This window comes from Hippichthys cyanospilos, chromosome 14, assembly GCF_059441005.1.
Source record: "Hippichthys cyanospilos isolate Australia breed blue-spotted pipefish chromosome 14, RoL_Hcya_1.0, whole genome shotgun sequence".
Lineage (NCBI taxonomy): Eukaryota > Metazoa > Chordata > Actinopteri > Syngnathiformes > Syngnathidae > Hippichthys > Hippichthys cyanospilos.
The window spans coordinates 8,670,288-8,683,906 of NC_142382.1; the positions used below are offsets into that span (position 1 = coordinate 8,670,288).

Sequence of the window (13,619 nt, forward strand, 5' to 3'; positions counted from 1 at the left end):
AACTTAGAAAACAATAAATACTCTGGCCCTCGAGGACCATAGCTTGACACCTGTGCCATTAACAATAGTTCCAAACTATTACCTGGTTATTACAATAATTGGCGATTAAGTTGATAATCGCAAACCTGCTGATATGTGTAGAATGTTAGAGAAGTTGGTATGTCCTAAAAACATTACACCGTTTATTAATTTCAACCTGAACTGTGAACTCTTATTTTAATTGTCGTCACTGTCGAGTGTTGACATATGTGGAGAAATGTATGTACAAATTGAACTCACTGGCTGTTTTATGGGTCAGTGAATAGATACTCATATCATATTTACCGTTTCAATTGATAAACAGATAAAAATGTAAAATACAGCATAGGCATTAAGTCGAAACTGCTTTGTAAACCCAGCCTTCCAAATGATGTTGTTAGAGCTCCCTCTAACGGTGCAATTGCAAAGTGCATTTTTCTTCTTTTTTATGCGTCAATTCACCGCCAAGTGACTTTTAGTATTCTCAGCAAGTGTTGCAGGATTCATTTGTATGTTTCCTCTGCAGCGGATGCCATCAACAATGCTGCAGGATTTGGCTTCAATGGCTATAGCAAAGATGGCTCCCCACGGTGGGATCTGATTTCCAACCTCAGAATACTAGACATTGAGGTTAAAATCTTTTATATTCATTATTTCCTCCGGTTGCTCAATCGAAACAGTCGTAAAACGCTTGTATTTTGGGCTTTTTCAGTTTGCTACCAGTTTCAAGCTTTTCCTTGATAATTGGAACATCCAAACGTCTCAATGGCTCAAAAGGTAAAGAGTGCTGTCCATAGTTATGTTTTAATATCGTGGATGAATTTAGGTGAATAAGCTTTTTCTTCCTAAATTCTTGCACAAACACTCCTCAATAATCTTTTCACCAGAGTGTGTTACGAGCGCTGTCCCATCAATCCCACTGCCGCCACTTTCCTGCTCTCAGCAATGTGGCACGGCGTGTACCCGGGCTACTACTTGACCTTCCTCACTGGCATCGGTATGACCATGGCGGCGCGTGCAGTAAGTACACACTAAGAGTTTTTAACATTTTTACAAATTTGACAAATCCACTCTCAACTCCTCGGTACACCAAAAGAGCCCGCTGTAAGATTTACACAGTTCACTTGCAGAAGTGAATATATATATGATTTAGATTTACTCCTCACAATGAGTTTTTTTTTTTAGGATTTTGTACCATATCCATGTTTTTAGCGAACACTTAAATAAAACCCCAAATTTAATAATTCAAGAAATTTGGATATCACTTATGAATCCCACAAGTTTTTAATGCAGATTGTACCTAATTAAGATTTTACTTTTACTCATTTAATATAGAGATGATGGTAGAAAATTTACCTTGTTGAAATATTTGTATTTAATCTATGATTTTCATTTTTTGAAAGAAATCCTTGGAGACGCAGCAATTTAAAAAAAAACAAATCTGTGTTGTATCTGCAGATAACAAATATAAGTACAAACAAAGCCCTCTACCCTTAAAAAACACACTAAATAATGATCAATAATTAGGCAAATTAACCCCCTGACTTTTATGTGAGCATCTAGAACAGCTTTGTTTGTTTCCATCATAAATCATAAACTACTTCAAGTGATTTCCATTTGTGGGTTTGTCATGCCAAAGTGTGGCACATTAATCATAAGGCTCTGTTTGTTCCAGGAAGTGTTTGTGAAAACTTCCATATATTTACTTTTTCCATCTTCCTGACAGTTAGAAGCTTTTTCACCACAGCTACTTAGCAGACTAACAACACACCACAAAATCCTTTAGAAGCAACAATCATAGCGTACTTCAATTAAATTGAGTGCCCCGATCAGTAAATATGAGAATATTGATGGTGGCCGTAGAGAATATAAGGGTCATTTGGAAGTTACAATGAGTCCCTGTTTACTGTGGGGGATACTTTGCTATACATGAAAAACTACAAAACTAAAAAAAAAAAAAAAATGAAGAAAACATTTTCCACCCATCCTGAACCGTTTTTTGTATTTCCTCTAATAAGCTGAGATGACATGACCCTTGTGTTGACTTTTAGGTAAGGCACAACATCAGACCTCACTTCCAGGTGTCTGATGCATCCAAGCGCATCTATGATGTCATCACGTGGGCATGGACTCAAGTTGCCATCAGTTACACAGTGGTGCCATTCGTCCTACTGGCTGTGGGGCCCTCGCTCAAGTTCTACAGGTAGGATTTTTTTGGGTATTAAAGCCCTGATTACAGATTTTATGACAGATATTAGTAGCGCAAGACCTGCATCTTGTTCCTATGGAGAATTGACTGTAATATACAGATTTAGAAATGATTGCGCATGGCGAGGATATGCACATTTCCCACTTGTTAGGCCACTGCAGTCAATGGGACATCCTAATGAATAAAAACTCGTGAGAATTTATGAGGAAGAAATAAAATTCAAAAACGGAGATTAAATCGGATGGTGGCGACGTGTCACGCAATGAAAAAAAAAATCATTAAAAGAGCACACGGTTTTTGCTATTACTTCAATAGCTTCAAGTCAAAGACACAACGAACAACCGTTTGTCATCTGCTGCCTGTTTAAAAAAATCATTATCATATATTTAAAAAAAAAAAATCCAATTATGTGTTGTTGTATTAGCGTCAACCACTTTTAGAATTTATTTTTTTTTTTTACTGTACCACCTTAAAAATTAACAATAATAATCGGGTATGACCGATCCGTTGGTCAACTGATTAAATTGGCTTATGTTGATCCTTCAAACATTGACTAGTAGTTGGCCATGATTTTAACTTTTTTCCGTTATGTGCTCTAAACATTTACAGGTGTTCTATAAAAGTAACTTGTCATATTTATTTATTACACATCCTATAAAGCCATACCATAACCCTGTAAAACAAAACAAAACAAAACAAAAAAACTTAAAAAATCCCGAATTGCTTGGAAGTGAACTAATTTAATCCTCTCTTACCAACCGAACAATCGAGAAACTTGGTGAAAAATCTTGGTGGAATTGTTTTTTTCTTCAGGGAAGCAGTAAATTGTTCTAAACATTTTGGACTTTTTATTATTAACCGCGCACTGATAACTATTGCTGGTGTGTTCGTAGGTCCTGGTACTTCTGCTTACACCTTCTGTGTCTACTGGTAGCCCTGGCCTTGCCGGTCCGATCGCGGCGCCGCGAGGCCAAACAGGAGAGCCCGCAGGCGGACGGCGGCGCCACAAACAACTGCACCCAGAAAGACAAAACCACATGAGGTTCGGCACGAGCATTCTCGAGACAAACTGGAAACCACTGAGAGCTGGAGTCTGTTTACAGACCAGGAACCAAATATTGGATAGGCTTGGACAGAACCTGACGTTACTTCCGGTAGCAAGGAGGACAGAGTGGTTGCGTTACATTTTACCCGTGGAAAATGGAGATAAACTGAATTCCAAGCTGCCTTAAACCCTCTATGTACCTGGCAGGTGAAACAACGAGTACACGTGCAGTCAGTATGTGGAGGGTTTTTGTCATTGTCTGGATACAAGCCTCTCTTAGGTGGAAACATTACGTTTATCATCAGCTGCCAACTTTCAAACAGGCCTTAGGATCCTCAAAATATTGATTTCACTCAATGGGGAGTTGATATGAATAATACGTGTTTTGTATTTCGATGTGACGACACTATTCCCGAGGCGTTCTTTTGCAGAGATTCGGATGAATAGAAAAGAAGTCCCAAAAAGGGAACCAGATCTCCAGTGGTGGAAAAAAATAGTCTTGCCCAGTGGATTTTTTTTTTTTTTCAATATATACATTATATTTTTGTTCTGCTTATTGACAAACATGACTTATCAACTATATGTGCGTTTCAAAAGGGAGATGATTAACTCTGTTGTGACTTTGGAGAATTTATGTCAAGGTGAATTCTTTTCTCTTTGATTCTGTCGAAACATGTTCCTCTTCTTCACACTACAGCCTTGCTACGTGTCACGAGCCCCTAAATAACAAAAAAATGCATATATCCCTTTTCCTCAAATAGTGGCCTTTGCTTCAGTAGATGCTCCCTCAAATACATGTCTCATATTTCATCAGGGAAAAGAAAAACTCCTGTAATGAGTAATTACTGGGGGTCAACCATTTTGAAAAAAAATCTAGTTAAGAATTGTTCTATTCAGTATTGTGATTTCAATTTAATATGACTTTTTTTTTCCTTGTCTCCATACCTTTTTTTAAACACACACGCACAATTAATCCGGTTTACCAAAACAGTATGAGGTTTAAAAAATAAAGCAGGTTAATACGCACTATACTAGTTAATAATTTTGGCTCAACAGTTTTGAAAAAATAATTTAATTATATTTTTTTTCCATCTGTATTGCAATTGAAAATTAATATGAGCTACAACAGTTAAAGATTCATCAATATGCCATCAAACTAATTAATAATCACTTTTGATAATCAGTTAAAATTGACCAAATTCACTGAAATTTTGCTTCTCAACAGTTGGTAAGTATAGTTCATCATTGGCCACTATTTGCGGAAACACAGCAATTAATCGAAGATTTTCTCCAAGTCTTGTACGGCTACCCTTGGTGAGTGTCATTTCAACACAGGTGACGACTACTGAGCACATTTGAACCCTGTTGCTTACCAAAACAGCAGCACTAAAGTACCCAATTGCTCAACTAAAACCAACTGTGGTGATTGACTGCAATGAATTCACTACGTAGTATTAAAGAAAACCTTATGAAGTTGGCGTCTTTAACAGTGTTTTGAGTTCCAGTGCACTCTTCAAAAGTTATCGCTCCACAATATTGTGTGTGTGTGTGTGTGTGTATGTGTCACTCGTTACCATTCAGGGAGCTACGCAGCTTTTGAGATCTGTGTAGTACTTGACGTGTCTTTGCATTTCTCCATATGAGATTTGAAACCCCAATTTCGGGTGAAATTAATTGTAATATATTGCTAATTCCATACATATGAACGAAGCCCCTCTTCTTCATTGACGCTCTCGTCTTAACTTCAGTCCTTTGGCCTCTATTTGTGGAAATTTTGGAAGTTAACTTATTCACTGCCAAGCCAGTTAAAATGCTCTTTGACAACTATAGGGCTTCAATTGTAGTCCATTAAAAATATATATTTGATGTTCATGGGCCATCAATGGTAGTGAATGAGTTAATAAGACCTTTTACATATTGTACAGTAACAGTGATCCAATCACACTCTGTCACAAACTGAAATGTTTTGTTTATTTAATAGTTGGAGTCGCCATAATTATCCCAATGAAAGGGGGGAAAAAAATGGTCCAAATTGGTGCACAGTGCAAAAAAAGCACATCATGTACTGAGGCTACAAGAGTGAGTGCAATTTGCTTTCATTGTGTTAATGTGTTGTCATTTGAATTGATGATGTTGTATAAAGACCGAATGTTGTGTTAATTAATTTTTTTATGTTAGAATAGGGTATGTTTCATCTGGTGCATTTACTGTACGGTGTAAGAGACACTGGGTCTTGTCTTTTTTTTTTTTTTTTTCCACTTCACATCAAGCCTTCTTGTTTGTTGTAACGCACGACACCCTCTTGACACTGTCCGGACGCCGTCGTTGCTTAAACGTCACATTTCGGCATATCCTTTGAATGATAGGCTTTGTGTTCACTTTGTGACTTTTTCTTTTGTGGCATTTGTGAAATAACAAAGCAGCCAAGTTGACTTTTGAAGTTTTGGATTTTTTTTTTTTTTGAGATGGTTTAACATTTTGCATATTCCTGCCATAACTCTGTGTGTACTGTATGAACGAAATGTTGTGTGTGTGAGAGTGTGTGTATACCAGTGTTCATGTGGTTCGTACATGTGTGTATTTGTAACACGGCCCTGTAAAGGTGAAAAGCACCTGTAAGAAAAAAGGAAAGGATGTCAGTCATTCTGCAAAGGAAACATTTAGGACATGATTGCACTGCATGGCCACCAAAACCAGCAGATCAATGCAAACTGCTCCATATGTCCAAAGTGCCAAAGCATTAAATGGCGCATTTTTTGTTCTGTTGTGTGTGTATGCGTGCATGTGCGCCTGCCTGTGTCTGTCAGCGTGTGTGCTTGTGTCACATAATGTTATTTTTGTGTCAGAAGGAAATTTATTGAGAGATTTGTATGACAGTTCATTACAGTTCTGATTTATGTGGCAAAATAAAGAGAGGTTATTTTTAAACACCATTGCTTATATCTGAAAATACATGTGTGTTTTGTCTAAACTTTAGTTGGATTGGAAGACTGAATGAAGCCGGATGAAAAGCGGCAATTTAAGACAATGAAAATGAACAAATTGTAATTCATATGATACTTATTAGATTATTTTGTTTATTAAATAAGTGTACATTTTACCTCATTCAATCCCAGAAATAAAATATTTGTTTTAAGAGTCCATATATACAATCCCTAGTACTTTTTTTACAGTATGATATTGTCAAATATTAAGGTAAAGTATTGTTTGAAAATAGTTGTCATAATCAATCTCAAAGACCTAATTATAAGACTTTACAGAGCCCAGACGTTCAACCCCATGAACTTGTTTACAGTAATATTTTTTAAATAAATAATACAGAAGTGTTTGAAAATAAGCTTATGCAGAAATAACTGCACACCAAACTTACTTTAAAGGAATTGTGCACTTAAGATGTAACTTTAATGTAAAATGTGTTACAAGATTAGTCTCATTAAGATTATGAAAACTGTAGCATTCGTGTAGAGTTGTGTAAACATTTTATCCCCACGATGTTCTGTGTTGGGTCAGTGACGTTTTTTTTCAAATTTATGGCCAACGTAAGGAAAACAAGTGTGAGCACAAAACAGAATTCAGAAGAAAAAAAATACATACTGTTATCTAATATGACTTTTTGGGGAGAAAAAAAAAACATTACATTAAATAAAAAAACGGACATAATAAAGTATTTGTTAAAAAGCTGCATGTTGAAATGTGTATTACCTGTATGTGTCTAAATGTCCAATTTAGGTTGTCTTTCAAAAAGATTTTAATACAACTTAAAAAAAAACCCAAAAAGCTTTATAAATGCTCATTCATGTACCACTTCCGACACAACTCTGGGGGCGGGGTTACACGGCGATGTAACAATAATAAACAAATATAAATTAAGTGTCTTTTAAAATCAATTTTTGTAACTTTTAATTAAACTGCACACGAATTTCATAATCTCTTGTTTAGCAAAAAATTACATTTTTGTACATTTCCTTTTTGTCCAATTCTGATCCGTGTACGTATTCATACCCCCCACGTTGACGTCACGTTCAGTTGGAAAAAAAACTAAAAACTAGAATGACAAGCCTTGCAAGTGCAAAGGCAGCATTGTCGTGACACCGTATTTGTGTCACTGAAAAGCTCCGACGCTTTCACATTTCCTCGTTCTAGGTAAGATCATTTTAGTTCTTTGTGTGCTTTTATTTTGTCCACTTGGTTAAAATGACAACTTGTTGTGCTAGCCTCCCGGAGCTAACGCTAACTAGCTTGTTAGCCCTGAAAGTTCAGCTCGCGACTGTTATCGTTGTTGTCACATCTTGTAGGTATAAAATGAAATCAAAACATATTAAAATAAGTATTGCAGCGCACGAAATCACTGGGTGCTATCGCAAATTTGCCTTTGCTTATCCCAAATAGCTGTCACGTTGTGGCCATGTGATATGTAAAAGTGGCATCCAGATGTGCTTTCATTTTGACGAGCCCCAAAAGTGCCTCCTGATACGAGAGACAAACCTCTTTTTAAGCTCAATAATCGCACCTTGATTTCCTCTGCGGGATATGTAATCACTATTTCATTATTGATTTAATATATTTCACTATTTGATTTTAAAAAGAGGAATTACTAACTTTTTAATTCACTGAAATCCATCAATCCATTTTAAATCCATCCTGTAGTATTGCATTGTAAAAACAGCCTCGTTTCATGTATGTAATTGTTGAGTGACAAATATGTTTTTGGGAGGTGTGTGACGGGCTCCGTTCTACATCGCATGTCATTGGGAGCTGACTTCTAACGTGGAGTCTTTCCTTCAAACTGCCTGCTTTCGCATGATGCTCACATTACACTGGCGATTATTCCATGAGATTAGCTTCTTTTTTTGTTTTTAACATACACACGCGTTGGGGCCAATCGTAACCTTAAACAGATCCTGCAAAATGATGAGTTGCATTTGCTAATGTTCTACTGTGTGTGTTTTAGAAAAAGCATCCTGCTCAATTTACATTAACATACACTGATGTACATTGTTTTATCTGACTGTACGCTTCATTTTAAGTACAAATAGTCAATGTTTAATCAATTTAATGGTGGTAGTATGTAATAATCTCCTGTGAAAAAAGCTTTAAATGATTTTGACCTACCCTAAATGAAAATAGGATAACACTACTTGACCATAGATAACCTACTTTAGTGTTCTATATCTATTAGTGGACCAGCCAGGACACCTTCCATCTTATTTTGACATGGCATTGGCTGGTGACATTGCTGTGACACATTTATTTGTAGTATGTAATAATCTACTGTGAAATAAAAGCTTTAAATGATAGTTTTTGACCTACCCTAAATTAAATTAGGATAACATTAATGTTTGTCATTGTTACTTGACCATGGATAACCTACTTTAGTGTTCTATATCTATTACTGGACCAGCCAGGGCATCTTCCATTTTATTTTAACATAGCATTGGCTGGTGACATTGCTGTGGCGCATTTATTTTAAGAGAATAAAATATGTTCTTGTGCATGCATTGAAGTGGCTTAATAGCTTTGCTCAGTTATTCTTTAAAGCTGGAAGGATAAAGTCTGGGTGTCGAAAACATATTTCTTCTGGTTTGTTTATCTGCATTGCTTTCGTCACATGAATGCTGTTACGTTGTCAAATATTACAATTTTAAAAATTGTCATGAGTTCAGGTTTTAACATTTATCTTAAAATGTTACCTGGCTCTTCATTAGTATTATTTTCCAAATATTTCATCCCCCAGTTCCCACCCCAAAAATGACAATATGTAGATAATGTATTCTACACACACTGAAATTGTAATGTATATTACACACACACTGAAATAGTGAAAAAGAAATCTGTACATCAAAAATATTTCATTGAATTATTTTTTTTTAAAAAAAGATCTAATGTTTGTTATTATTTATTTTAATGAATGGTGCACGGTGGTTCCAACATAGGAACTATGGCTCCATATCCTTATAAACCTTCCGTCCTTATAAACATAACTTTGTCAATATAATATTGTCAATATATAAATATATAAAAATGGTTATATAAAAATGGTTACAGAAAAAATAAATATGATTCATTTAAAAACATTGTCCTTTGAACTGTATTACTGGATTTTGAACAGTGTTGGATATTTCAATGTGATCTGGTGGTAGCAGATAATAAGTCACATCCTGTTCATCATCACTCACTCAGTCATTATGTCATTGCACAGTAAATTGAAAGCACACAAATAATCCCCTTTTATGCAAAGCCAATGTTGTGGAGCACAAATGAATGGAAATGTAGTGCTTGCATTGTGTGAGGAAGCCATGGGTGTTGGCCAGCCCCCTCATCTAATATTCAGCATTGAGTAAAAAAAAAAAAGAAGAGGTGGGGGATGCTGAGCTTGATCCAGGCGGTGTTTGTAGATGCTCTGTAGGGGCGTGTAGTGTGAGAGCAAGACTTACACCGGTGTTGAAAAATCACCTTCCACCAAGGTAAGCGAGAGCCTTGTTTTGACTTCGTGTTCTTTTTGTTCGACTGATGAGGTGACACAGATGTGATGTAGTCAAGTGAATGTTGTGCTAGGCAACCATGGAGCACAGAGGGCGTGTCAACTGTTGCCTTCTCTGACAACAAAGGATTTTTTCCCGGCTTGACATTTTCTATTATTGGAAAATGGGCAGTTAGAATGGAACACAAAAATCAGTATTTGAACACTTTGGCTCTTTGTACTGTCTGCCCAACAAGTCAAACTGTATTGACCCGAGCACGAGCTGACTGTGTGCCTCCAGGATTATGTTGAAACATCAGGCTGCTTGTTGTGAAACCCTCTTGTGAGGGAACTTCATTTTGGTAATGGGAAACACGCTTGGCCGTGCCACAATAGAAGAGCTAACTCGGACCCAACCATTTTTTTTAAGCACTTGTCCTTATGGTTAAGTGGTGAAGTGGATACTTTCCCAGGTGATGAGTTTGGGTGAGATGTGGGGTACACTAGACTGGTTGCCAACCTTCTAATGAATTATTAATACTTATCGATCGTCTGAATCCCTCCTACAATGAAGCGGCCATGTTTAATGGGCTTTTCTTTTGTTCGCTGAAATAATAGCAGTCACATGACTTTTGATTATTGCTCAGAGTGAGCTTGTCGCTTGGTAGTTACACAAGTAAAATGAGTGCATGCTGATGTGAAACCAGGGCAAAGCTCTAAGCCCCAAAAAACAAAACAAAAAGCCTCTCTCACTGAACTTGAATTATGGATGCATTTTGTCTGCTTCGCTTCTCCATCATCCATCATTCCTAAAGACTCGACAAGATTACACTCCATCTGACCATCTCCCTAAAGAGAATAATTATTTTAAAATGCATTTCATGGTATTACTGTAATATTCGTATTGAAGCGTGGGAAAATAAAGCCTTTCCTCTAATACAACGTTTCTCAAACGGGGGCACAAGAACGATTGAAGGTATGCGAAGAAGGCACTTCAGAGATTTATTTCACATGGATTCTGCTGGTATCAGCAATTCTAATGTATGCTTTTTAATATCATGACAATAACAGTACACTTTTTTTCAAATTAAGAGCACATTAATTGAAATTCGAACTGAAACAGTATACACCTGCCTTTTGTTAACTTTTTTTTAACATTTCAATTAGCGACACATTTTGCCAGCAGAGCAACCAAAAATAAAATAAATAATGTCACACAGGGATTTTTTGGTTAAAACACGAAAAAAAAATCTCCTCTCTGGAACAAAAAAATTAAACCACTGATCTAATAGATGCCTGTTACTCTGTAGGCTTGACAACTCTGAGGTTTTACAGTTCTCAGTGGATTTGATGACTTATCTGACTTCTTCAGTGAAGTGCTGTGATCATGATGATCCTTTAATTCTCACAAGAGGATCAATTTTTTTATGTTCTCTTCAAGTTTTAAGCATGAACAGGCAGAGCTGAGTTAAATGTTGTAATCCTAATCCTATTTACGTCAATGCTATGGTGGAAGTAATGACCTTTGTACCCTGTGATCCTACAAATATGACTAAAATCTAGTTGGCTCATTCCCTGCCGAGCCAGTTAAAATAGAGTTATGATGGAACAGTGCCTGGCGGAACTATTAGCCCTCTTGAACCTTTTGACCTTTTACCTCGTTAGGCTTCAACCAAAGATAGAAAATTGGAATATCACACATCCTACTTTTCAGTGTTTCTTCTTTGTTTAAAAAAAGTATGGTGTGCATTTCGTTCACGATTCTGAAATGTGGCAAAAGGTAAAAAAGTTGAATGGTGGCAAGGCACAAATAATCGTCCATAGTGCCAGTCCTTAAAAAATAGATCTTTGTTTACAGCCCTCAGTGGTAGTAAATTAGTTAATGATTTGATATATGCAAAAAGTCATTTTTAGTATGATTTGTGGCTATTTTACTAATTTGGTTCTAGTTTCAGGTTTGGTTTTAGAATACATTTTCCAAAAGACTGTTCACCTGAAACCCACAGCTAAGCTAACTGGTTTTCTTCTTCGGCCAGAGCGGTGTCCAGGTGTTGACAACTGAGCCATGGACACCACCACCTCCCTGAAGATGACCACCGTGGCTGTCCAAAGCCTGTTCAACTATGTGGAGGAGGAGAACCTGGCTGCCATCAAAGCACACTTAGACAAGTTCAAAGATGTCGACAGCAGGAGTGATGTGAGTTTCAATAACTTCCTTGTCTGGTTATTTGTACAATACTGCAAAAAGATGGCTTCCATGGTATGCTTTGTAGAATGGATAACAGTGGGTCTGCAATAGAAAAATAAAAATTTAAAACTAGTTAAATTGTGAAATGGAGATTTTGCAAAAGTGGCAGAATTGGATGGGTGGTTTATGAGACATGTTTGCATTAGGAACAATCTAATTGTGCAATCACTCATTTAGCCATTTTTTTTACGCTAAAAAGTTAATATTTTTGTCTATAGTCAACTCATCTAAAATACATTTATGTTAATATTATATTATATAGTAGTTTGGCTTTCACTTTATGAATTTAGCCAATGTAGCCTGCAGAACCCTTAGGAAAGTGATATCCAGAAAAGGAATCATTGCACCAATAGCAAACATTCATTCTCTAGTTTGTATGTATGTATGTACGAGTAAAATGTAGGTTTCCTTATGGACGTTGCTACTGTGTATTTTCAATTCTAGATTGTTTGTGTAGTTTAAATATAACAAACAAGATCTCCCTGTCTTCCACCCTGGTCTTATTTCAGAATGGACAGACTCCCCTTATGGTGGCAGCTGAGCAGGGCAATCTGGAGATTGTGCAGGAGCTCATCAGGCGAGGAGCCAACGTTAACTACGATGATGTTGTAAGCTTGCACACGCATTTCCGCAATCTTGAAATGAATTGAAGTGTTCAGGAGAGGGTGCTACACAATGAGAATAATGTGAGGTAGTTAGGGATGTATGTCATTTCACACAGCTTTTATTTGCAGCTAACCACAGCTTTAATTTTTTTTAACTGCTTCTGATCACATCACAAAGCTCAGCCAGGCACTCAATTTGCTTGGCATGGTGCTAGATGGAGGTTGCTGTGGTTACAGTTTGCATCTTTGCACAGGACTGCTGGACAGCGCTGATGTCAGCTTCCAAAGAAGGCCACATTCAGGTGGTGAGAGAATTACTGGACAATGATGCTAACAAGGAACACAGAGACATGGTGAGAATAGCGACATGAAATAAAATGAATAATACAGTAAAGGTTTTAGGCAACTATTTTGGTTGCTCAATATGAATTGTTGCCATTGTATTTTTGAAATATACAAGCAATGTTGGTTAGTTAGGTCATGCCGTGACAAGTTTAGAAATGATAGTTAATAATAATGATAAGATAAAGAATAAGTGATTATTAATATATACAAATTTAATTAGTAGCATGAGATGGGGCCTGAAAATGATGATTTTTGAAAACCTCACTTTTAATAATATTCTATTGTAAGGTCTTGACAGTTTTACATATATGACAGGAAGTTTATAAAAACAATTTAAGATGGCTAACTACCTTTAAGAACCCAACTGAAACACACAGAAGGTGAGAGGCAAGGAGAAAATCAGGGCTCAATCCATTGCACTAAAAAAACAAATACAATTGTGTCAGCTGGTGGTATAATTGCTGATTATTGGTTTGAATAAAAAAACGACAAGCTGAATATTAGTATTTTTTACTATTTTACATTTTTATGATTGGAGTTATGCATTACAACTCCAAACGTACTAAACCTTTGTCTTCATTCATTTGCTACAATAGCTACGTGCATGTTAACCCTGAAGTTCCATCAGCTATAAAATGAGATTACTACTAACTGTAGTACTGTAATGGCGCCTTTCCTTTAGTAATCTA

The 13,619-nt window shown here is 36.5% G+C and overlaps 2 protein-coding genes across 3 annotated transcripts in view; both read left to right on the forward strand.

Annotated features, from left to right (window-relative positions):
* The window catches only part of mboat2a (membrane bound O-acyltransferase domain containing 2a), a 43,277-nt gene extending 37,074 nt beyond the window's left edge, over window positions 1-6,203 (forward strand). Inside the window, exons 9-13 of the mRNA XM_088433743.1 lie at window positions 545-648; window positions 731-795; window positions 906-1,038; window positions 2,070-2,221; window positions 3,121-6,203. Of these exons, the coding sequence (XP_088289869.1) occupies window positions 545-648; window positions 731-795; window positions 906-1,038; window positions 2,070-2,221; window positions 3,121-3,268 (602 nt within the window). The 3' untranslated portion in view covers window positions 3,269-6,203. The remainder of the gene's footprint in view (window positions 1-544; window positions 649-730; window positions 796-905; window positions 1,039-2,069; window positions 2,222-3,120) is intronic.
* Window positions 6,204-7,319: 1,116 nt separating this feature from the next.
* kidins220a (kinase D-interacting substrate 220a) overlaps window positions 7,320-13,619 on the forward strand; it is a 56,125-nt gene continuing 49,825 nt past the window's right edge. For both annotated transcript variants that reach the window (XM_088432600.1, XM_088432601.1), the window contains exons 1-4: window positions 7,320-7,415; window positions 11,769-11,929; window positions 12,490-12,588; window positions 12,840-12,938. In XM_088432600.1, the coding sequence (XP_088288726.1) occupies window positions 11,798-11,929; window positions 12,490-12,588; window positions 12,840-12,938 (330 nt within the window). In that variant the 5' untranslated portion in view covers window positions 7,320-7,415; window positions 11,769-11,797. The remainder of the gene's footprint in view (window positions 7,416-11,768; window positions 11,930-12,489; window positions 12,589-12,839; window positions 12,939-13,619) is intronic.